This window comes from Eptatretus burgeri, chromosome 3, assembly GCF_056783735.1.
Source record: "Eptatretus burgeri isolate ZD-2024b chromosome 3, Ebu_testis_v1, whole genome shotgun sequence".
NCBI lineage: Eukaryota > Metazoa > Chordata > Myxini > Myxiniformes > Myxinidae > Eptatretus > Eptatretus burgeri.
In genome coordinates, this window is record NC_140963.1 from 52,911,202 (window position 1) to 52,935,101 (window position 23,900).

At 41.8% G+C, this 23,900-nt stretch overlaps 2 protein-coding genes across 7 annotated transcripts in view; both read left to right on the forward strand.

Annotated features, from left to right (window-relative positions):
• CFAP91 (cilia and flagella associated protein 91) overlaps window positions 1-1,800 on the forward strand; it is a 125,410-nt gene extending 123,610 nt beyond the window's left edge. For all 5 annotated transcript variants that reach the window (XM_085873351.1, XM_085873350.1, XM_085873349.1 and 2 more), the window contains 2 exons: window positions 302-393; window positions 836-1,800. In XM_085873351.1, the coding sequence (XP_085729477.1) occupies window positions 302-393; window positions 836-1,188 (445 nt within the window). In that variant the 3' untranslated portion in view covers window positions 1,189-1,800. The remainder of the gene's footprint in view (window positions 1-301; window positions 394-835) is intronic.
• Window positions 1,801-5,316: 3,516 nt separating this feature from the next.
• Window positions 5,317-23,900, forward strand: part of CAPS2 (calcyphosine 2) — an 86,276-nt gene continuing 67,692 nt past the window's right edge. Inside the window, exons 1-3 of one of the 2 annotated variants that reach the window (XM_085873364.1) lie at window positions 5,317-5,558; window positions 15,125-15,218; window positions 17,488-17,528. In XM_085873364.1, coding sequence (XP_085729490.1) covers window positions 15,195-15,218; window positions 17,488-17,528 — 65 coding nt within the window. In that variant the 5' untranslated portion in view covers window positions 5,317-5,558; window positions 15,125-15,194. The remainder of the gene's footprint in view (window positions 5,559-15,124; window positions 15,219-17,487; window positions 17,529-23,900) is intronic. The other variant, XM_085873363.1, reaches the window with a different exon arrangement.

Consider the following 23,900-nt stretch of genomic DNA (forward strand, 5'->3'; position numbering starts at 1 on the left):
GTGGTGGACCTTTTAGCATCCTTTCCATCCACGATATGCCTCATATGCATGTCCCTCCCTCTTCCCTCTTCACTGATATTTCTTCCCAACCTTGTCCTCCACTCCAATCTTACAATCCCTTCTTGCCCTTCCTTTTCTCCATTTTCCCTTCCACTAGAGTAATTTGCACTGAGTACAAACTTTCATAATTCCACTTTGATTAACTGCAACTTGCATTTTCGAATAATTGTTCCAATTACTGTATTTGAGCATTTACCTTGCTATTGTTTAGTTACTTACTTCATTTGCTCTACCAATGTAGACACAGCAAGCGGGAAGCGGAAGAGTTTGTATCCGAGCTTGTCCATGGATTTTTGCTGCCAGAAGTCGACAAGATTGTATCTGGAAAGAGAGGTAAGCATTCATAACATTTGATATCAGAAACAAATCAAGTTTTTATTTATATTACTCATTGACTATAATTTGTAATAGTGTGAGCAGAAATTTATATATCTACATATATATATATATATATATATATATATATATATATATGTATATATATATATGTATATATGTATATATGTATGTATATATGTATATATATATATATATGTATATATGTATATGTATATATGTATATATGTATATATATATATATGTATATATGTATATATGTATATATATATATATATATATATATATATATATATATATATATATATATATATATATATATATATATATATATATATATATATATATATATATGAAACGAGTTTGCATGGATAATATTTTTGCTCTCTTGTGATCCTTCACTCCTCCTGGTACTTTCTTCCCCTTCCTTCAACCACAGCAAAAAGCTCCGAGTTACATGGTCGTGATACAACCACAGACACTTCAGGTCCTTCCAGCCACCACTCTCCACCACCTCCGAGCTCAACACCACTTTCTTGCTTACAAAATGTTCCAACAGACTCGATAAGCACTTCTCAACCACTTCATCCCACTGAAGATCCAAGCCCTTACAGCTTTCATCTTCCGCCATCCTCACCTTCTCTCATTGCAGCTCATTCTGCCCTAGAATCTTCCATTTCTCAGATAGTCAATGAAAGCCCTCAGAGACAATGTCCCTCTGAACAAACTGCAACTGAGTCCCATAATGAGCCTCCGCCTGTTTCTTCTCTGCCAAGTAGCCCTTCTCCATAACCTCCTGGCCCACCAAGCTTTTTCCTGTAAGTGACCAAAGTTAAACTTTTTTTATTTAGTCACTACTCTTTGACCTCGTGGTTAAACCTTTTGTAAACACCATTACCGAATGCCTATCAAGCTCTTTTTGGGGTCTAGTCCATCTTTAGTCCACCAAGTCTATAATTTTCACCAGGTGACCTTCAGTCATTGAGCTGCTGAGAGATCTTGACTGCCATCCAGCAAACTGGAAAATAGACCGATGTTATTACCCACTCGTATAGCTAGAATAATGAAACATTTTACCTCCAATAATCTCATCAAATACTTACTTTATGAACATATAAAAGTGCCTTAAATGTTAAACGTCTTGAACATCTCATTTAATAATATTGTCTTTCACATATTGTTGTTTGAATCTGAATCTTTACATGTTGAATTTGCACAACCCCCACTGGATGATAGTTAAACGAACTAGTCAATAACAAAAGGAGGAAAAAAAAATCCAATGTTGTACAACAAGCACAAGTAACTTCTTAAAGTAATATTTTGAAACAAGTCACTTCTCTGTTCTGTTTGTTCTTTTAGTATGACGTATGTAGTGCACATCTGGAATAAAGCAATATCATAATCACATAATTCCTCTATAATTTATTCATTGTGTAAGATGTATCAATTTCAATATGAATGTCAACAGATTGAGGTGGGTGAATTTAACCCCCCCCCCCACCCACCTCCTCCCCATACATTATACATCCAACTAGATCCTTTTGTTCAGTATACTGATCATTTTAAATCACCCACAAAACCGTTCAGGATACTCAACATGCAACGAGAATGAAAAGAGATTTTGGAGGGAGGAAATGGGGTGGAGGCATCTTGCCTCACCTTACGCTAATCCTTATGACCAACATGCACTGTAAGTTACTGAAGAAGTAGAAAAAGAAGAAGAACAACAACAACCACTTATTTTGTGTCTTCAGATGCATATAGGGCTCCTGAGGCAGTTTTTCCTTGGGTCCATCCATCCATCCATTGGGACCATATTCTGTCAAAGCAGACTCCTTGGTGCCAAAGTGCCACACCACGCCAAAGCAGACTCCTTGGCTCTTGGACACAATCCTGGATGGGTCACCACTCCGACGCAGGACATGCAAATAGCTCATTCTTCTCAGTCAGCTGGTACTCATTTTGCCAACCTCTGAAGGATGACAGGCTGAGTGAACTCACCTGGTGTTGTGTTAACGACACGATATGCAGGGCCCAAACCCGAGACCCTGAGATCTTAATCCATAAAGCCAGCCATCTTCACTATCAAACTAACACCAGGCTGTGTTAGTTATTGGGGAATTGTTATATGCTGCTCACAAAATGTTTAAAAGCATGTTCCATTAACACTGATTCAAATAACCAAATTTATTACTTTTAACCCATTTTGAGTATGTGCTCTGAAGACATTGATTGCCCTTCCAACCATGGTCGGCACATGTGCTCCAAAGTCATAGACTTGCATCCACCAACTAGACTGTACACTCCCCATTCAGCACGTACAAATCAGATAGCCGCCACATTAGAAAGCTTGTCCACCATCACCATTCCGGGCAACCGAGCTTGGAGAATACGGATGGGAATGAAGGAAAATGTTGAAGCAAAGTTTGTAAATTATAAATTAAATGATGGGTTTCATCGAATCCAATAACCCAGTGATTCCCTGTGAAATGGTCAAACGTAAAATCATAATCCGTCATTATGTGATGTAGCACTCAATTTGAGGTCGCGATTATGAGATAATGAATTGATATTTCCCCCTTTATTGAAGTCAGATTTATATCGTTGGTTGAGCAGTATTTATTGAACAAATTCTACAACCATTATTATTGATGTAAAATATTACTGTTATGGTTTTATGTATTAATTAATATATGGTTTGTTACAATGTTATCATTATTTTTGTTCACAGAATGTCATGCTGTGGAAGGACCTATCAAGTTGTTTTATACGCCTTAACATGGGGTGCGTTTAAAATATGGAAATTCTTCTGAGTTCTTTGTAGTTGATTACCCTAATCGACTCAGGACGTCATGACGATCGTTTCTGTGTATCACACTCCATATCAGAACGATCCAGTAGAACTCCACAAAAAACATGCCACACACACGCCCGCACACACACACACAACTTCTACGGTTAACTTTAATCTGGCCATGGTCGACTGGTAAAGTCCGACTAACTCGTTATCGTTTGATGTTATGTACTCTATGACGTCATGTACTCTACTATACCACTCATATATGAAAGGACATTCCACTGTTTTTCCTTCTTAAGTTGGTACGACCATAGCAAGTGAAGCTTTCCGGCATCGTTGAAGTCCTTTGGATGCAATTTTGCCCGGAACAACGATGGCGGACAAGCTTTCTAATCTGGCCATGATTTAATCTAAGTACACCCTCTATCGTGGTTGAAATGTAATCTCTATGTCCCAAGTCCACTCAAACGAATACACATCATGGGTGCAATGTTTAGTGGTTAAGGTGGCTGGCTTGGAATCTTTGGTCCTGAGTTTGAGCTCCGTTTTCCGCTGAATTAACACTAGGTGGGGTTGACTCAGCATGTCATCCTCCTGATGTCGGCCAAATGAGCATCAGTGTACTGGTATAGGGGCACGCCATCAGTGGTGTAGCCGCACCCCAAAAAATGATAGCTACCCAGCAGCCAAGGTATCATATGCAGGAAGAAGAAGATGGGTGCAGTCCATGTTTTCCCATGCAAGGTGCAGAACACTGAACACAAATTGATTTTGCTATCACTATGGAGTACAAAGAAAGTCTTCAGTTTTATCTAGAGCAACAAATCACAACGTTCAGCGAAGGAGACCCTTTGGAGGTGATCAAATCGCAGTGTTGGATCACCATGTCACCGTCATTGGAGGTGATCAAATCGCAGTGTTGGATCACCGTGTCACCGTCTTTGGAGATCACTGCGTTGGATCACCATGTCCTTTTTTTGTTGTATATCTTGTCGAGGCTCATATGAGAGCTAACACACAATGCACAGCAAGAGGGGTATGAGATAAGAGGGGCAGGAGTGGTCAGGACAAAACAGTGGGGAACAGGAAAATTCGGAGATCTGTGGAAGGGAGAGGGTGAGCAAGCACAGAGGAGCAGGTTTTTAGGACACGTGGGCTGATGGCATGTCACCGTCTTTGGAGATCACTGTGTTGGATGACCGTGTCACCGTCTTTGGAGATCACCGTGTTGGATCACCGCGTCAGATTGGGCGTTCCATCCACGAGCATGATGGACGTTAACCGTCCCATGACTATTTAAATCACCCACAAAACCGTTCAGGATACTCAACATGCAACGAGAATGAAAAGAGATTTTGGAGGGAGGAAATGGGGTGGAGGCATCTTGCCTCACCAAATTTACAAGCACCTTCTGTCAAACACGACACCTTGTCAGTCAGTTTGTGAAAGACGGTCAGGTGCAGACAGTTCCACCCAACCTCATTTTTCTTTTTTGGAAAAAAAATCTTTTTCTCCACGAATCATGGACAGCGACGTCCATTCAATGTGTGTACTTGTGGTCCTGACTTATGGCTGATCAAGTGGTGTAAGAACACAGGTATTTTAAAGGTTTGGAGTTCATATTGAGTAGAAAGCACTGAAAGCAGCAGGGATAAGGATTTTAATTCTAACCTTCTGAAAAAAAGAGCCAGTCTTTGGAGAATGATCATGTTGCTCTCAAATTGTCAAGTGAAAAACAACCTGGGTCATTCATGATGTTTCAGGAAGAGGTCATCTACCTGCCCTGCCTTGTATGACACTTTAGGTTGACTCTCATCCTCAACGCCACCTCGGTTGGGTGCGAAAATGCTACCTATGAAAATGCTGTCACCTGCTCAGAAAACCCACCTAACGGAAGACATAATTCGACGGTCACGTGATTTCTGAGATAATTAAGACAGCAATTTTTAAGAAGATCATACACCATTGGCCATGACAGCTCGATAACCACATAGTCCAGAGGTGAGTGGTCTGCCAGTTGAACGTTTTCATCATGGATACTTTTGTGAAGTTGTAACGAGATGCCATTAAACATATTCACATTGCCTCACCTGTTGGTTCCCTCGTGGACAGGTAATGATCATGGGGCGTGTCCCGTTTCTGGAGCAGCAGGAGGGGCGGAGATTGCCCCCCCCCATGGGACTTACAGGACATCGTGCACACAAATCTCCATCTTGTGAACACCAAAGTCAAGGACATCATGGACATGGACGTGGCAGAGATGTAATGAAATGATTTACAGGAATGAGGAGTTTACACAAATCCAAGAATATCAGGCTGCACAACAAGGTTCGAGTTTGAACATCTTCCACAACCCAGGATTGAGGTACAGCAATTCCTATCTATTCTCTTCCTACATCCTAAAACGTCACTGTCTTTACATTGTCCCGTTTGATGGTCATTTATGGCGCATTTCAGGGCTCATTGTATACCCTGACTACAGTGATGTCATCGTGGGTGATCACAATTTAACTGATTAATAATTATTAATCTATCAAAAAAATTTGGAAAAAAAATAGGATTAAATTCCTTAAAACAAATTAGGATAAAAAGAGAAATAGTAATTAATTAAATTTATACATTCTAGTAACTTCGTTTTGTTTCTCCAAAATTCCATTCCCATTCCTTTTAAATCCTGTTTTTTTTAGTAAACATGACTGCATATCAGATGAAACTTGATGAGTTTTGCACTTACAGTATTGAAATGTTTAGCCTGCTGTTGGCTTAACAGTTAAGGTGGCTGGCTTAAGATCTTAGGGACTTGAGTTCAAGCTCCTGTCGTGTCGTTGAATTAACACCAGGTGGGTTGGCTCAGCTTGTCATCCTTTTGAGGTCGGCGAAATGAGTACCAGTGTCCTGGTAATAGGGCCACTGCATCAGCGGCACAGCCGTACTCCCAGCAATGATGCAACCAGCATCCATAGGCTGCGTACGAATAAATAAGTAAATAAATTGAAATAGTCTCACTGCTAAGGAGTCTGTCTACATTGAGGATATATGCCCCGGCTGTCCGTCCCATGTCTCCACGTGTCCGTTGTTATTCTGTAATCCATAAATTATTTGTTGTTTAGCTTAACTATGACACTTGATGTTAGTAATAAATTGAACTTGGGGAAGGTATTATTGGTAAGTTATTGAGTTTGGCACAGAATATGTGGTGTGTATCTTGCATAGGTGGCATAGAATCGCGTCGGTGGAGTCGTACACTGCGTTAAGGAGGTTGTATCCATGCGGCCACACCTTAGACATAGAGGAACCATCTCCCAGATCTTCTTGCATGTGGAAGCTTAGCTGCCAGGTGGCTATCGTTTTGTTGGGACGCGACTATGCCGCTGATGCTGTGCCTCTATTACCAGTTACTCATTTCGCCGACCTCGGAAAGATCACAGGCTGAGTCAACCCATGGGTGTTAATTTGGCGGCCAACAGGGCTTGAACTCAGGACCCTAGGATACAAAGCCAGCCACCCTAACCACTGAGTCAACACCAGGCTTGTGATCTCCCAGATGATGGGGCACTTGTGCTGGGAGGTATCTATGTATTATGTATGAGCAGAGGAAATGGGTAAATTGTGAAAAAAATAAACTGAAAAAAGGAAGACCAGGATAGGAGGCAAAAAGGGAGTGTGGGACGATGAAAAAGGAAAAGAGGGAGGAAACAAGCTCAAATGAGCTAAGATCCTCATCCTCTTAATGATGACGTCATAAAAACGAATATGACGTCATTGTGATGTTTCAGGTTTGCGATAAATTATCTGTGCTAATGCTCGGCTTGATTCCCGCAAACAAAATTCAAACAGCTTGTCTAGTGTCGGAGATAATGGTATAGGTGATTTCCATTAGCGGCGATATTATGACGTCAACTTTTTTTCTCGGAAGAATTTCCAAAATCGGAGATGGTTACTGCCTGCGCGTGGACTTTCTGCATATACATGGCAAGTTTCACGAAGATCCGATGAAAACTCTGCGTTGTGAAACAAAAAATGTCAAAAAATAGGAATGACGTCATAAAAATTGATATTACATCATAGTGATGTATCATATGTGTGGTAATTCATCTCTGCTAATGCCCTGTTCGATTCCCGCAAACAGAATTCAAAAAGCTAGCCTAGTTTCGGAGATAATTTTTAGGAGATTTCCATTAGCGGAGATATTTTCACATCATAACTTTTTTTCTGGGAGGAATTTTCAAAATCGGAGATGGTTACTGTCTGCGCAGGGTATTTTTACATACATACGCCAAGTTTGAGGGAGTTTCGATGAAAACTGTAGGCTGTGAAACAAAAAAGTCCACAAGAACAACAACGTAAGTAAGACTTAGAGATCCTCCACAAGGATCTAAAAATACGGGTTAATATGAAAGGAGTGGGGGGGGGGGGGCAGGAGGAAAGGAATGATAAAATTCCACCATTTGTAACTCTTCTTGTTACCTCCAGCACCGCAGGTGGACGCAGGTTATGATTTCATCCCTGTCTGTCTCTCTGTTTGTCTGTCTGTTGGGAGGATAGGATATCTCAAAAAGTTACGGATGGATTTGAAGGAAATTTGGTGGACAGGTTGGGAGTGTGACAAGGACGAATTGATTAGATTTTGGTGAACATCCGAATCCAGATCCTGTAATTAAAAAAAAACATTTTTTTTAGTATACTGTAAGAGAATACGAGATTTTTATTTTTTATTTATTTTATTTAAGTAGACCGAATCTGGATTTGGATATAGTTTTTTTGCAATTTTTCTAGTGTACTAGAATAGTAAATTTTTTAAAGCATCTTCACCATTGAGAGATGGGGTCAAAAACGATATATAGTATATTTCAAAAAGTTATGGACGACTTATGACAAAACTTGGTGGATGAGTTGGGTCGGTGACAATAACAAGCCGATTCAATCCCGGAGGTCCGGTTCCAGATCCGGCCGATAAATGATTCATTGGGATACAAAACATAAACTGTTCAGCTTGGTGGAGGTATGCACTCTACCGAGTGCCATTCTAGTTATGTATGCAGCACAAGACTGTGGAGTAGCATCATTGGCTAAGGGTGTGGCTGTGCTGCTGATGCAATGGCCTCTGCAGGATAGGACAGGAATTTGGAATTTGACCAGGGTGCCGGTGATAGCTCAACTATTTTTCATGAAGGACACCATGGGATCTTTCACGCCCACCAACTAATGCCAGCAGATGGGACACCAAGTTTGACGTCCATCCGAGAAATGGCACACACATTGATGAATCGCCCTGCCTGTGAAACACCAGTGTGACAGTTTATAGCTGGACCGAGAATCTAAACCAGGTGAGGCAGATTAGAGGGATACCTCTAGGCATACCTCTCGGCCATCCTGCCAGCCCTATTTTGTAAGTAGATGCCCTAAAATATCTTCTATGATGTACGTACCATATTCTGAGCCGCAGAATTTGTGGATGTCATTCTCGCCATGCATATCTACTCCATTGTTATTTATGGATAATCACACACTATATGTAGAAATATTCCAATTATCCTGCCTCATACTCACAAAGCTGTAGAGAACACACATGTACTGTGTTTACCGTTACCACATGCAGTACTCTCAGCAATGATCCTCAGCAGGCTATCTCTTGAGTATTTAACATGAACATGAAATGGGGGTAAACATTGACTGTTATTCTTTTATTGTGATCCACCTTTTGGAAAATACACATTCACAAAGCTGTCATTTGTGTTTTGGGCTGGGGGTGTTGCATTATGGAGTATACCATGTTTTCTTTGAGTTTACATTATTTATGAGATAACAGTTTTGTCATGCTGTCTTAGTAGTGGAATTTGCTGTTTCTGACCATGTCGTTTTGTTTACCTGTTCTCAGTTTCTTTAACTCTCGTTTGTCTGATTTTCATTTCCCTTTTTAAATAATTTTAAACTACCTGTATAAGTAGATTTCTGCAGATATAATTCATGGACGAACTGATGTGTGTGGGTATAATACGTTAAATACACTCAAATTTTTCAGCTTGCTTTAACAAAAATAAATTAAGTTAATTAGGAACTGGGGACAATGTTATTTAAAGGGACCTGACGAACAAGGATTCATCTGGTAATTTGGAGCCTGAGCTATAATAAATCCTCAGAGCAAATGGGATGGTTGCATATCAAAGGCCAAAGAACCGTGGCCTGTGATTGGGTCACCCATAACTGGGTTAAGAGGAACTGAGGGGAAGTATATCTCAGACCCCCGTGTAAAGTTCTGGAAGGCCTGATTCCACCCAAATTGGTATACTTTTCACCTGCCTGTTGAACACTTTTGGATTGGAAACTTAAGGGCTAATTTAAGAAAGGCTGGAAAAGGGAGCAGGATTTAAAAAAATTCCTTCAGCTTACTCATCATCATGATCATCTCGATCATCATGATCATCATGATCATCATGATCATCATGATCATCTCAATCATGATCATCATGATCATGTCCATCATCATCATCATCATGTCGATCATCATCATGTCAATCATCATGTCGATCATCATCATCATCATGTCGATCATCATGTCGATCATCATCATCATCATCATGCCGATCATCATCATCATCATGTCAATCATCATCATGTCAATCATCATCATCATCATCATCATCATCATCATCATCATCATCATCATCATGTCGATCATCATGTCACAGGACAGACAATCTTCTTCCATTGTTCTCTTCTTGCCATTGCTTCAGGGAGGTCATGTCTGTTTATTCTGGTGTCGTGTTCTTGTGTATCGATGTAGGTAGTAGCAGGACGTCCTCTTGAGCGGTGATGGTGAGAAGGTTCCCAGAGAATGCCATCTTGGCCATCTCTCGGTCGCTTCTCCAGCAGTGTTCAACGAACCTGAAACCTTTCTGGAGCGGTGACTCCGATACTCTCGGGATAATTGCGTACAACTCTTCCTTAGTCCAGCGTGCTCTCCATGAAACGTTGAGTGATGTCCTCAGGAGTCTGCTGTATACACCGTCGAGCTGTTTGGACAGTATGTTGGGGTCATAATCCAAGTTTCTGCTCCGTGCAGGAGAACACTCTCGACTGTAGTGCGGAAGAAGTGTTCCTTCAGTTTTCTGCATAGATCACTCTTCAAAAACAACATTCCTCTTTGCCGATGCTGCCCAGGCTTTCACAATTCAGACCTCCATGTCCTTTGCAGTGTTGTCAACATATGTCCCCAGATATTGGAAATCTGGGACACACTTCGATTTGGTACCACTGAGAGAGATAAGATCACCAAAGTTGCCAAATGACATGAACTCGGTCTTTTCTTCGTTGATGATGAGACTGACGTCTGCAGCTGCACACTCAACTCTGTGTAGTAGCTGTTGCGCTTCAGCTAGCGTGTCAGAGAGAAGGCTGATATCGTCGGCGAAATTGGTTTCTGTGATGATGGTACCCGGGCAATAACTGCTACGTTTCTCACTTAGGATGAATCCGAGCTGCTCATACCCGTTGATTGCTGATCGTAGAACAAAGTTGAGAGTGATGATGAAGAGGTACAGGGAAAGTGTGTCCCATTGGAGGACTCCGGCCATTATCTGGAAGAAATCCATTTCACCGTCGGGCGATTGCACGCAAGCTGTTGTATCACAATACATAATACCTATGGCATTTGTGAGTGTTCAAGGAATGCCATATGCAATCAGGATCTCCAGCAATATTTTTTTGCAATTTATAGAATCAAATGCCTTGCGAAAATCGATGAAAGTCAGTATCGTAGGTACATTATTCACTTCTATCCCTGGAATGATTCTTTGGAGTGTGAGGATTTGTACTGTTGTTTAGGTAAAAACCCATTTTTATTTGTTGCGCGGTATTGGCTCGATGTGCGGTCTTATCCTATGTAGGAGAAATTTGTTGAAGATCTTTGCCGAGATAAAAGTTAGGCTGATTCCGCAATAATTCTTTGCAACACATAGAACCCATTTCTTTGGGAACAGTATGATTGGACTCTTTGACCACTGAGTTGGTTTATCCCCAGTTAGGGCTTTGTTGCAGATTTTGAGTAGCTGCTCGTTGAGTGAGCCACTTATCCAAAACTCCGGTTGAATTCCGTCAATACCCGAAGCTTTGTTGTTAGCCATTGATTTTATTACTGTTCTTAGTTCTTTCACTGTGAAGTTTCCTGTATCAGTTGTCAGTATCTTATTTACAACAGTAAAAATATTTGCTATGATGATAGTTGGGGCTGTCCGAGAAGGTGTGTAAAGTTGTCCTTCCATATTTTACACTCCTTTCGGCAGGATTGCAAGCTCTAAGTTTCCCCTGGTTGTTGTTTTTTCTTCCTGTGTATCAAGGGAAGAAAAAATAGGAACACAAGAAAATATGAAACTTTCCAAGCATCAAACATATTTTTCTCCTCTTTGGAAAATTATATTGAGTGAATAAATAATTTAGGAACGTGCCAAAGTGAACCAGCTTCATTGAGCTATATGATGTAATGCATTCACTGCTGGACCTCGCACCCTGTCCCCCAGAGAGACTGCTTATCCAGAATGTATTCCAGATCTGTGTATGTTTTCGGAAGTTTCATGAGGTGCTCTACAGGGAATCAAAGCAAATCTGGTAAAAAGCGGATATTTTAATAAAAGTTATCACGTTTGTGTGGACCCTGAACCGATGAACCACGTGACGCATGCAGACGAGCAGGCAAGATGGTGGATTATCTGCAAAGTTTCTTTCACTGGCGATTGAACTTTGCGATGTCTCCAGGGTTGTTCTGCATTAAGCAGCAACTCTTTTGTGGATAAAGTCATTATTTGAATGAATTCATTTTATTTCATTAACTGCTGCATGTGCGGTGAAGACCGGCTTTAAAGTTAAAGGGATCCTACATGGTATGCAGCGACAGCCTGGCCCACCGTTCCTTATCAACCATTTAATTGGAGTGCTTGCATGAGTGCTTAAGCCACTTGCTGATGACCTTGCAGTCGATAGCGGTACCGCGCTACATCCTTCTGAGTGAATCGTTCACTCACTGCGGACGCTTTTGCCCGCTACGTTATTCAGAGCAAGTGGTTCGTGCTTTGTCACCCTGAGCGAGTGGTTTGTGCTCCATCGCCCTGAGCGAGTTGTTGTGAAATAACACCCGATTTCCGAGCCGTTTGCCATATTAACGTGTTTTCGAAATTATCGAGCCAAATTTTTTTTCACACGTCACACACAGCTGTTTATGAAGATTAATGTTTGTGAACATATCCCTGAAATATCTAAATAAATGCAACGTTGTTTCATGGTTTTTGGGTTGTTGCCGATATCGCGTTCGTGTGTGTGTGTGTGTGTGTGTGTGTGTGTGTGTGTGTGTGTGTGTGTGTGTGTGTGTGTGTGTGTGTGTGTGTGTGTGTGTGTGTGTGTGTGTGTGTGTGTGTGTGTGTGTGTGTGTGTGTGTTGCTCATAAAGCATAACTCTCTCTCGCTCTCTCTCGCTCTCTCTCTCTCTCTCTCTCTCTCTCTCTCGCTCTCTCTCTCTCTCTGTCCCATCCTTGCTCTACCCCCCCCCCCCCAATACAGTGCAGCACCCTCCTCCCTCACCCCTCTCACTCTCCACTTCTCTCTCTCTCTTTCTCTCTCTCTTTCTCTCTGTCCCATCCTTGCTCTACCCCCCCCCAATACAGTGCAGCATCCTCCTCCCACACCCCTCTCACTCTCCACCTCTCTCTCTCTTTCTCTTTCTCTTTCTCTTTCTCTCTCTCTCTCTGTCCCATCCTTGCTCTACCCCCCCCCCAATACAGTGCAGCACCCTCCTCCCTCACCCCTCTCACTCTCCACTTCTCTCTCTCTTTCTCTTTCTCTTTCTCTCTGTCTTTGTCACTGGACATATCCAGATGGTGGTTATGTCTGGACAGTGTTTGTCTCTGGACGTTTCCAGGCAGGATTTGTCTCTGGACGTGTCTGGGTGGTGTTTATGTCCAGACCGGAGTTTGTCTCTGGACGTGTCCAAGTGGTGTTTGTCTCCGGCCGTCTTGGCTCCAGACACATCTGGGTGGTGTTTGCCTACAGATGCGTCCGAGTGGTAATTAACGCCCCACTGCATGTCTGCCTTCCCTTTCTCTCACCTCACACTGTCTTCCCTTCCCCCACCCCTCCTCGCTTCCTCTCCCTCCTCGCTCTCCCCTCCCTCCTCTCTCCTCTTTACCTGCTCTCTCTCCCACACCCCACGCTCTCCCCCCAACCACCTCGCATTGCCACTGCTCCCAAAGACCACTTGTCAATGCTCCCGAAGGGAGTGGGTGTTTCTAGTCTCCAAAAGAAAAAACATTGTGTGCTCATGCCCTGGCTCATGTATTGTTATTCAGCAAGAGAGTTAAGGCCTTTTGGAGCTTTCATGTTTGTCATTTTTGACCAAACCTGGTTGAATGGGTTTTGCTTTTGCATTTTCAGAATTTTATTACTTATGCCTGTCTCGAGTTTCGATTGAAAAAGAAAGTGAATCCGAAAGGAATGTGACTGTTTCATTAAATTAGGTTAATTGCAAATACATTGATAGGTTAATTCAATTTGGAGACGGGAAATGTTCAACGGGGATATGACACAGGCATGGTGGGCCAAGCGGCCTCCCCTATATCCAGATTTCCTCCTTAAATATACCCTTGTAAAATTACGACTAAAATAATGGATATTGTTCAATGGTAATTTTTACAATTTTAATATCCAAGAAAATGTGAGGGAGAGGTCAAAATATATTGTTGCGTCAGAGGGACCGCTAATGCAGACCGTCTGAGCCGGAGGTCTAATACCTCCACGAATGGCCAAGAAATCCTTACAAGTCACTGCCAGTGGACAGTGCTTGTATTCCTATCCAGGCAGTAAAGCGGGAGTCTCGGATACAATTTGATATTTCCCCAAGGTCGTTCAATATGGCTGAACCGGCAGTTTTTCCAACGTATGGGAAGTGAAAGTTGGGTATATGTTGGGTACAAATGACATGGTTTATTAAAGGAAATGAGACATAAGAAGTTGAAACAACAAAACTTGGATACATCTGGCGCACAAAGCGAATGAATAGGGGAGGGGATGACGTGAACTTAATGTACAAGGAAACCAAAACACTGATAATGGTGCTAATCTCACAAACACACACCCAGACCGTACAATGAGAAGACAGGCAAGGACTTCACAAGGTCTTTGAGTGCCTTTGTTCTGCCGCCGGATTCCACGACCCGAGGCTTGACGATCTCCATGGCACTCTGGGGTGCTCGACAAGGGACACTCATGAAGTGCTGGCAACTGGCAATCGTCCCGTTCTGGAGAATCTTGTAAAACCAGGTCACTTTGTTGTGACTTGTCAACTTCTGTGCACCGCATCTCTCCAATTGACAAACTCTCAACTGGCCGTGCGCAAGCGTGATCCCATAACCATGCCTGCGCAGTTCGGCCATTGGCTGCTCAGTGTTTCTGGGGGGCAGGAGTAGGGGCATTCTATGCCCTCCCTTCAGTGGTCCCATTAATGCCATCACACATTTGTCAGAGCTGGGACCATAGTTATGTATGTTGTGAATCTTGCGGGAGTTTTATGGGTATGTGTGCGAAGCTCTATTCAGTCCTGTGCTTCCTTCCCTCTCATCCTTGCTGGACAGCAAGGTGCATACAATTTACAATCTTAGCCCTCCGCTAGTCCCTATCGGTACCAACACCGCCTTTCTCAGTGCACATATAAACAGGACAAATTCATCTAACATGTCTCTAGTTAAAAAGGGAGAAATCGAACTTACTTAAGCAATTGGAGCATGCTATCTTAACACATCCCAGCTTTGTTCTCCCCCCCCCCTCCCCTTTCCACGTAACAATATCATTTGATCCATCCAGCTTGTGCTCTACCTTATAGCTTAGCTCACCCCTGTTTGGTTTCCCTCGGAGTTACAATAGATTATATCATTGTCTCTTTCTCTATCAGAGCTACTCCTGAAGAGTAAAAGTCTGCAGAGGCGTGTTTTTGTCCTCCAAACCCGAGCCCATTTCATCGCATGTTTGGCATGGCATCAACCCAGGTGGGCTTCAACGATTACATATTTAACATCAAATGTACCGATATGCCACACAGAGATAGGGATTTGAGATATGGATGTGAGAGATGCACATAGTCAACTGTACTTTGCTATTCTCTATTGTGACTCAGAGACTGTTTCCACAGCTGTGCATTACACTGTTGTGACTTTCAGTGACAGTTTGACTTGTGATTAACACTCGAGGGGACCATGACTCCGACCCCACTTAAGACAACCCTCAGGGCCCCCTGAGAATTGCGTACCAAGTTTGATTGAGATTGGACAAAAAGTGTAAGAGGAGTTCGTGAACAAACTCCATTCCCACTTTAAGTTAAATTGATGATGATGATAAAATAGTGATGATAATGATACAGGGTGGCCAAGAAATACCTGACATATTTATATTTGAAGTAAAAAGAGTCTTCTAACAGAAAATTAGACTATTAGCATATCATACAAAACTACAGTCTCAGGAGATTACATCAGTGACTTAGGTCTTGAAAACAATGTTTTTTTAAGTGTGCACCATTTTCATGTATGCACTTACGTGCATGGACAACTGTGTCTTGCATCACCATCCTTTAAATTTCAAGTGGAATACTGAATATTTCCTGTTCAATTTGCCTATGTAAATCTTGAGTGGTCCTTGGTCTTGTCTGGGAGACTGTTGATCTAAGGTACCCCAATTAAGAAGAAATTGAGCGCAGTTAAGTCTGGGCTTCTGGCTGGCCATTGGACATTTCCAAATCGTGAAATGAAACGATGTTAGAACAGGCCCTTCAGTGTCATTGATGCAGTTGCCCATTCTGTTGGAACCAGGTTTGATCATCAAATACCATGTCTGCTAGTTTTGGAGGAAGAAAATTGCCTATCATTTCTTGATATTGTTTTGATGCCATTGAGACAGTTTCCCCAGTTGGATCGGAAAAGAAACATGGCCCTCTGACTCTGGTCCAGAAATGTATACATACTGTGACGCGTTCACTGTGTAAAGGTCGTAAGTGTAAGTGTTCAGGATTGTCTTCTCCCCAAAATAAGGTGTTCTGCTCATTGCCATAACCTAAGAGCTGGAAATGAACTTCATCTGACACGATTGGTCTCTTAATAAACTTGTCATCCTCCTCGCCCATCCGGAGAAATGTTTCACAAAATTCCATCCAGCTTCATTGATCAATATCACGAAGTTTGTGAACCACTTGGACTTTGTGGGGAAATACTCGTACGTGCAAATCATCCTTCAGTATGGTCTGAAGTTCTCTTTCTCTATATTTTTTCTCTATATTTTTATGTTCTCTTTACGTTCGATGCCTGTGATCGTTTTATTTTTGAACGGTTTGGACTATGCTGAACAGCTACATGTACAACAACAATGTTGTTCGTCGTACGGACATTTCTGGGTCATCCTGGAGGAGGCGACACTTGTGAACTAGCAGTTTCACGAAACCTTTTGGTATATATATATATATATATATATATATATATATATATATATATATATATATATATATATATATATGAGAGTCCTGTGTTCCTGGAAGGACGTTTTCTAACATTATGTTACAATTATTTTGAAGTCTCTTTGAGCCTGAATTAATTATTATTGAACCGGACTTGAAGTAGAGTTCCAGGATCCTTGCTCTTTCGATACTTGTCCACTTATCCACATTCGTAAATCTTACAGGAGTCTTCTATAATCTGCAATCGAAATTTTTGGGTTTTTAGTATTGCTTAGGATTTTGACTTTAAAAAGTATGTGAATGATTTCTTGGCCACCTTGTATAGATATGTTCAATAAAGGTGAATATAGTTGCAATGCCAATTCATCGAGGTGACTTTCCCAGACATGCTAAAAACACCCTGAGGGCCCAAATGACATGTCATCATCATTTTTAATCCAACACGTGACTGCTGGGTTGCATCATTGCTGGAGGCATGCCTATGCCACTGAAGAATTGCCCTCTGAAGGTTATAACAGGAATTTGGAACTTGGCCAGGTTGCTGGTGATAGCTGACCTTCTCCTCACGACAGACACCACGGGATCCTTCATGTTCACCAAATAACACCAGCAGATGGGATGCCAAGTTTATTTTCCATCAAAAGGACAGCTCACATATTGATGAATCACCCTGCCTATGAAACACCGAGATGACAGTTTATAGTTGGGCTGAGATTCAAACAACTCAGATGCAAGTGTGTATGCCTCTCGGCTATGTTGCCAACCCAAGTGACCTGTGATGAACATGTAAAATGTGTTTATCCGTGTGCGAGCAGGGAGCTGGTCTTGAATTCCAAGTTGCACGCCGTCCTATTGAGTGAGTCTCAAACAAAAACCTCATGCCACGGATACACATTGGATATTGAGAAATGTCCAACAAATTATATGCTTTCCTTTTATGCTAAGTTTCTCTGTATTTTCCTTCCTCTCACTGCACAGCGAGAAAATACAGCAACTTTTATATGCAGTATATGATGTTTTTGCTGTAACCATGAAATGTTTTTTGTTTTTTTTTCAAGTTGGCTTGTATATAATTCCAATTTGAACAACTGCTTTATGATTCTTGTAACTCAGGTCCAAATCCCCTATATTCTATATGTTTGGTCATTGGCTAATAATGCCTATATATATATATATATATATATATATATATATATATATATATATATATATATATATATATATATATATACTAGTACATGCCCGTACGTGCGTGGCCGTACGTGCAAAAAAAAAAAAAATTCAAATCGCGAGCCAGAAACAACCACACAGGCCGTTCCATCGCTCTCAAAAACGACGACTGGATTGGGGCATTGTCTTTATCTATAAATGCGCATAAAAATCGAGAAATTATTAGAATACAGTAAATCATCACTATCCAGAAGTGGTGTGTGCCCGTACGGAAAGTTCACATGCATTCCACGAATTATCGCTTGGATTGAAGTAATAACTGCTGTGATACTTGCACACACAGAGTTAATTAAAATCAAGTTTACCTCCCTGTCTTTGCTTGCCATGACATTCGCTGCCATTGACCATTGCCACTCCTATGCCACGGTAACCAAGGCACTGATCCCATAGTAACCGGCACGGCATGTGACGTCATCATCAGCCGGTCGCGCACCGGCCGACGCAGCAATGTGTCCTGTGATTGGTAACTAAATGGTGCATCGGCCATGCCTACGCAGCAGCATGTCTTTTCATTGGTTGGTAAATAAATGGCCATAACTTGGGAACCACTCGTCCGATTAATATCAAACCTTGAAAAGGCACATCCTCAGGTCCCCAGCAATATAGCTGGCAAGTTTCAATTAGATCGGACCAGTGGTTGTCGAGAAACAGCGGTCACAGACACACACACACACACACACACACACACACACACACAGACAGACAGACAGACAGACAGACAGACAGACAGACAGACAGACAGACAGACAGACAGACAGACAGACAGACAGACAGACAGACACACACAGACACAGACACACACACACAGACAGACAGACAGACACACAGACACAGACACAGACACAGACACAGACACAGACACACACACACACACACACACTGCTGGAATTATAGATAGATGTTTCAGTACACCGATGTCTTTGTATGCATGTGTTTTAATTACAAAGTCCACTCTGAGTCTTCGATAAATATTAAAAAGAAAACAACATACTACTGCCTTTTTTTGTCATCCTCCAGCGTTTGGGTGGTGGAGATTGGTCACAAACATGTATATATATATATATATATATATATATATATATATATATATATATATATATATATATATATATATATATATATATATATATATGCATCTCTTCCTTGAATATTACTTGTGTTATTTATATTTATATGTTATTATACTTGTTAAACTTACAAAAATTCAGGCTTCCTGCAAGCCTCCACTCTTTTGTTCCTCTTTTCACCTGCTTGTGAAACCCCCTTCTGGAGATGATGCAATCCCACTATCCCCTCCAAAGCTTCAAGCAGGTGTTGCACCACCATCTCATATTACCTCCCATCCCTACCTACAATCTTTTCTACTCCCGTGAACCCAACCTAACTCAACTCTCGTCCTTGAACATTACTGCTTTTCCTCCTCTCTTGCCTGTTTTCCCATTCATTCATTCATTCTCTTGCTTGTTGTTTCCAACTGTGTCTCCACTGCCAGTGCATTGCCATTTTGCTCTCTGTGACCTCTCTCTTTCATGATCCTAGATTTTGTACGTAAATAAAATGTATTAACAACAGCACTGGTTTCTCAAGTTGATCAATTGTCGCTTATAAATTAGCCATTTAAATTCACCTTTTGCTGCCTGAAGAGAACAACCCAACAGACTGGCCTGTTATAAGCTCAGGAGCTTATGGGCAAGACTGATGATATCCCATGCTCAATATAATAGAATATCTGAGTATCAGAAGCACCATTGACAGTCAGTTTCACAGCTCATGTTATGCCAATGAGCAAAGAATGAGATGACTCATGTTTACATAAGTAAAGCAATTACTACATAAAATCTGAACAATATTAGAGTAAATGCTCAGTTATATTTTAATATCTAAAACAATAAACCAATGAAATGCATTCTGCATCTACAACAACATTCGGTGGAGCGCATACCCCAACCAGGCTGAACAGTTTACATGTTGTATCCCACTGATAGGCCAGAACTGTATCCGGACCTTATAGTCTAGGACCTGGCTTAGACATGTATGCACTTAATTTAGGAGAGGATAACTCAACTGCTTTAGGCTAATATGACCCCAAGGAACAACTTGGGATGTGTGCCAAAATCTCTATCAGGGACGAACAGCCCGAAAATGACCACGCCCTTTTTAAAATCTATGTACCTCATTGTCTATCACTCTATGCACCCTATTATCACTCACTCAGCCTGCTTTTGATTTATTCATAGCACCAGTGCTACAAGATCCGGAGAGAGAGAGAGAGTGAGAGAACGACTTATCCATCCAGTGTCACAGAGATAATATCTCATTATATTATAGATAATATTACACCATCCAAGCAGCCTTTCAAGTCTACCTTAAGGAAAGGGCATAGCTGTCCCAGTCCTTTGATTCCTGGAACACATACGTTTCCCACCTGTTACCAATAGTCAGGGATCTGACCAATTCTCTGTGCTCTGGAGACTGGATTCTCTACCTCAGTGCTATGGAGAGAGCAACTTCACTGTTCTTCTTTTTTGGGGGAACAAACTACTCTCGATGGACACCATTATTCCTACAGGACTGCTATCAACTGGAGGAGAAGTTCCCACTCCTCTACAACTCCTACATGAATGGTGGATTTGTCATGAACACCACCAAAAAAGGTCGTGGAGTGCCCTTTGACCAGGCGCTAGAGCAGTGCTACAATCGGCCTACCAAAGTGAGTGGGGGGATAATTGGGGTCACCAGAAAGAAGGAAGCAGTAGCTCTGTGGGGAATTATCAAGCATAAAAAATACCAGTACGTTGACCTCCTGAAGATGAAGGATGATGTCGAAGGAGAACTCTCACTTCACCACGACTTCAACCCAAGTACTGCAACTAAGATAGTTGGGATGGTGCAAGATATAGAGGAGTATCTCCTGAAGGTATGCAGTCCTCTACAAGACCAGGTAGCACTGAAGAATGTTCTCACTGGAGAAATTGTGACCAATGTCAATGTAGACAAGTTGTTGTGCTGTATCAAGGAGGGCAGCACTGCTTGTGCTAATTTTATCGATAATCGACTCAGAAATAGGTCGATATCGATACACTCAACTATTAGCAAAATCAAGTTTATGTCCCCTAATACCACCTTGAAATTGGCTCCCAAAGCAGACATCAAAGATGAGACGATCAAAGCTCTCATGTTTATTGAGTATGGGAGTCACCGGGGGTTCACTGTTGAGGAGCTACTCAAGCATGAGATCACCAACTCTCCATTCTTCTTGGTTGATGAAGATGGTTACTTGAGGAAGAGTACCAAATCACAACTTGGGACTGAGCTGCTGAAGTTGTGCCCACTAATAGATAAAAAAAAGGGCCAGAAATCTCCCCACAAACCCACGCCATCATTATTGACTTCATGGCCTTGGTGAGAAAGGTCCCCTTAAAGAAGCTTGATCCGCCCGTCAAGACATTCCATGACTTTGCTATTGCCTTGACATCTATGGTCACCAAAGCTGGGCACAACTGTGATGAGATCCATATCGTTTTTGATGCTTACAGAGAGGACAGCATCAAGAATGGAGAGAGGGGGAGAAGAAGAAAGTCAAAAGAAATGGTTGTCCTTGATGTGATATCACCAAACCAAAATGTTCCAGTGGTTTTAGAGAACTTTTGGTCATCTTCCATCAGCAAAACTGCTTTCCAGGCATTCTATGTTGAGTGGCTCACCACCAATTACGACGGAACCAAACCTCTATACGTCGGTATATCACCACAGGCATGGATGGTGTCAGCTGGGTGTGCTTCTCCATTCCCTGACTGATGCTGATGACAGGATGAGGTTCCATGTGCAGGACATTCAAAGTCACCGGTCAGGACCTACATCCATGACGCTGTCATCAGGTGACACAGATGTCTTTGTGTGCCTGTTATACCACATCACAGTCAATTGGAGAGATCTTGGCCTCCAAGAGCTTTGGCTCGTCCGCAACTCAGGAGTGAAAAGATCAATATTACCACTCCACGATATCTGCATAGCACTGGGAGACGAGCTCACAAAGCGTCTCCCAGCACTCCATGCGCCGACTGCGTGCGATACAACCAGCAAGATATCAACTAAACTTGCAGCCCTGAATGCTGTCCGCAAACCAGGAAATTCCTCTCTGATCCTGAATTTTGACTGTCCCCAGCTAGCAGAAAGTGCAATACAGATGGCAGAGACATTCCTGGTCAAGTGTCTCAAACCATCAACAGACCTGGAGACATTTGACGACCTGCGTCTCACTGCATTTGATTGCAATGCCCTCAAGATGGACTTTGAGAGAATCACTTGCACCTCAACTAATGCAAGGAAACATATCCATAGAGGCTATTACCAACAGCAGCTGTGGTTCCAAGCCCCATTTAGAGATGCCACCCTGATTATGAATGCCGAGTCTTATGGATTTGTAAGAAGGGGCAGTTTATTAGTCCCTGAGATTGTGATCTCCAAACCCAAAGGCCTGCCAAATCCCTGCACATGTGGCAAGTGTACTCGCAAAAATGGGTGTTCCTGCAGGGTAGCTGGGATCAAGTGTTGCAAGTACTGCAAATGCAAGGGAGGTGATTGTTGTAAAAACCCTATCACTGAATGAACACTGCTCATCATCCTCATACCTGGACTCTGTTGTGTTACTCTTCATGTTCCTGACCCTGGTTTACGTGACACATAAACAGTATTAATGTGGTTTTAAAAGTTGTATTGTTGGTGGTTGGGCAATTTCCCTGCTGATCTTTGAAACATTTAAGCTGTCTAGATACTGCTGCCTACTAAAGTAATGTTTTGTTTTTTATTTTTCATTTTAAGTTAACATTCCATTGATAATAGTATGTAAATGATTGAAAATACAATTTCTTTATATCAATCAAATGCTCGCTTTCTTTCTTTTTAAAAAATCCCTTGTATTGTTCAAATTCCAAATTGTCTGTTCAACTCTAGTGGATGACACAAATCTTCTAACTTTGCTCTAAGTCCGGAAAGTTTAAGTTCATAAATATATGGCAATTCCAGTATGTATGGTAATAAGTATGGTAAACAAAACGGTTTTTCGCCATTTTCTCATAAAAATATCAAATTAGAAATTTTACACTCTTCTATGACCCTCCCTAAATAAATAAATAAATAAATAAACATGGCCATTCTGAACATTTTGAGCACCTCAGAAAATCTGTAGCTCCAACGGTTTAGAAGATACAGCTATGTCAGAAGTAGCACTTTCGATGAAAAAGGGCGTGGTCATTTTAAAAAGGGCGTGGTCATTTTCGGGCTGTTCATCCCAGATAGAGATTTTGGCACACATCCCAAGTTGTTTCTTGGGGTCATATTAGCCCAAAACAGTTGGGTTATCCTCTCCTAAATCAAGTGCATACATGTCTAAGCCAGGTCCTCTAACTATAAACCAAAAATGTAATCGGCTTGTTCTTGTCACCTAACCAACTCATCCACCAGGTTTTGTCATAACCATAACATTTTGAACTAGAAGGGCACTCAGTAGAGCGCGTACCTCCGCCACGCAATGCCTGATCCACAAGAACAAATCGGACCCAATACATTTTTGAAATATCATTCCATCCAGTACTATATCGTTTTTGGCCCTATCTCTCAATGGTGAAGAATCACTTTATAAATTAAATAATTCTCATATCCAGATCCAGATTTGGATCTTCACCAAAAATCGAATCCATTAGTCCTTTTCACACACCCAACGTGAACACCAAGTTTCATCCGAATCCGTCCACAACTTTTTCAGATATCGTGCTATATATCGTTTTTGGGCCTATTTTTTTTTTGTTTATTTTCGTATACCTTGTCGAGGCTCGTGTGATAGCTAACACACAACGCACAGCAAGGGGGGCGTGAGACAAGAGGGGCGGGAGTGGGAAGGACAAACAGTGGGGAACAGAGACATGAGGAGGTCTGTGTAAGGGAGAGGGATTGGGCGGGGAACATGGGGAATACAAGATGGACATTACAGGGACTTACG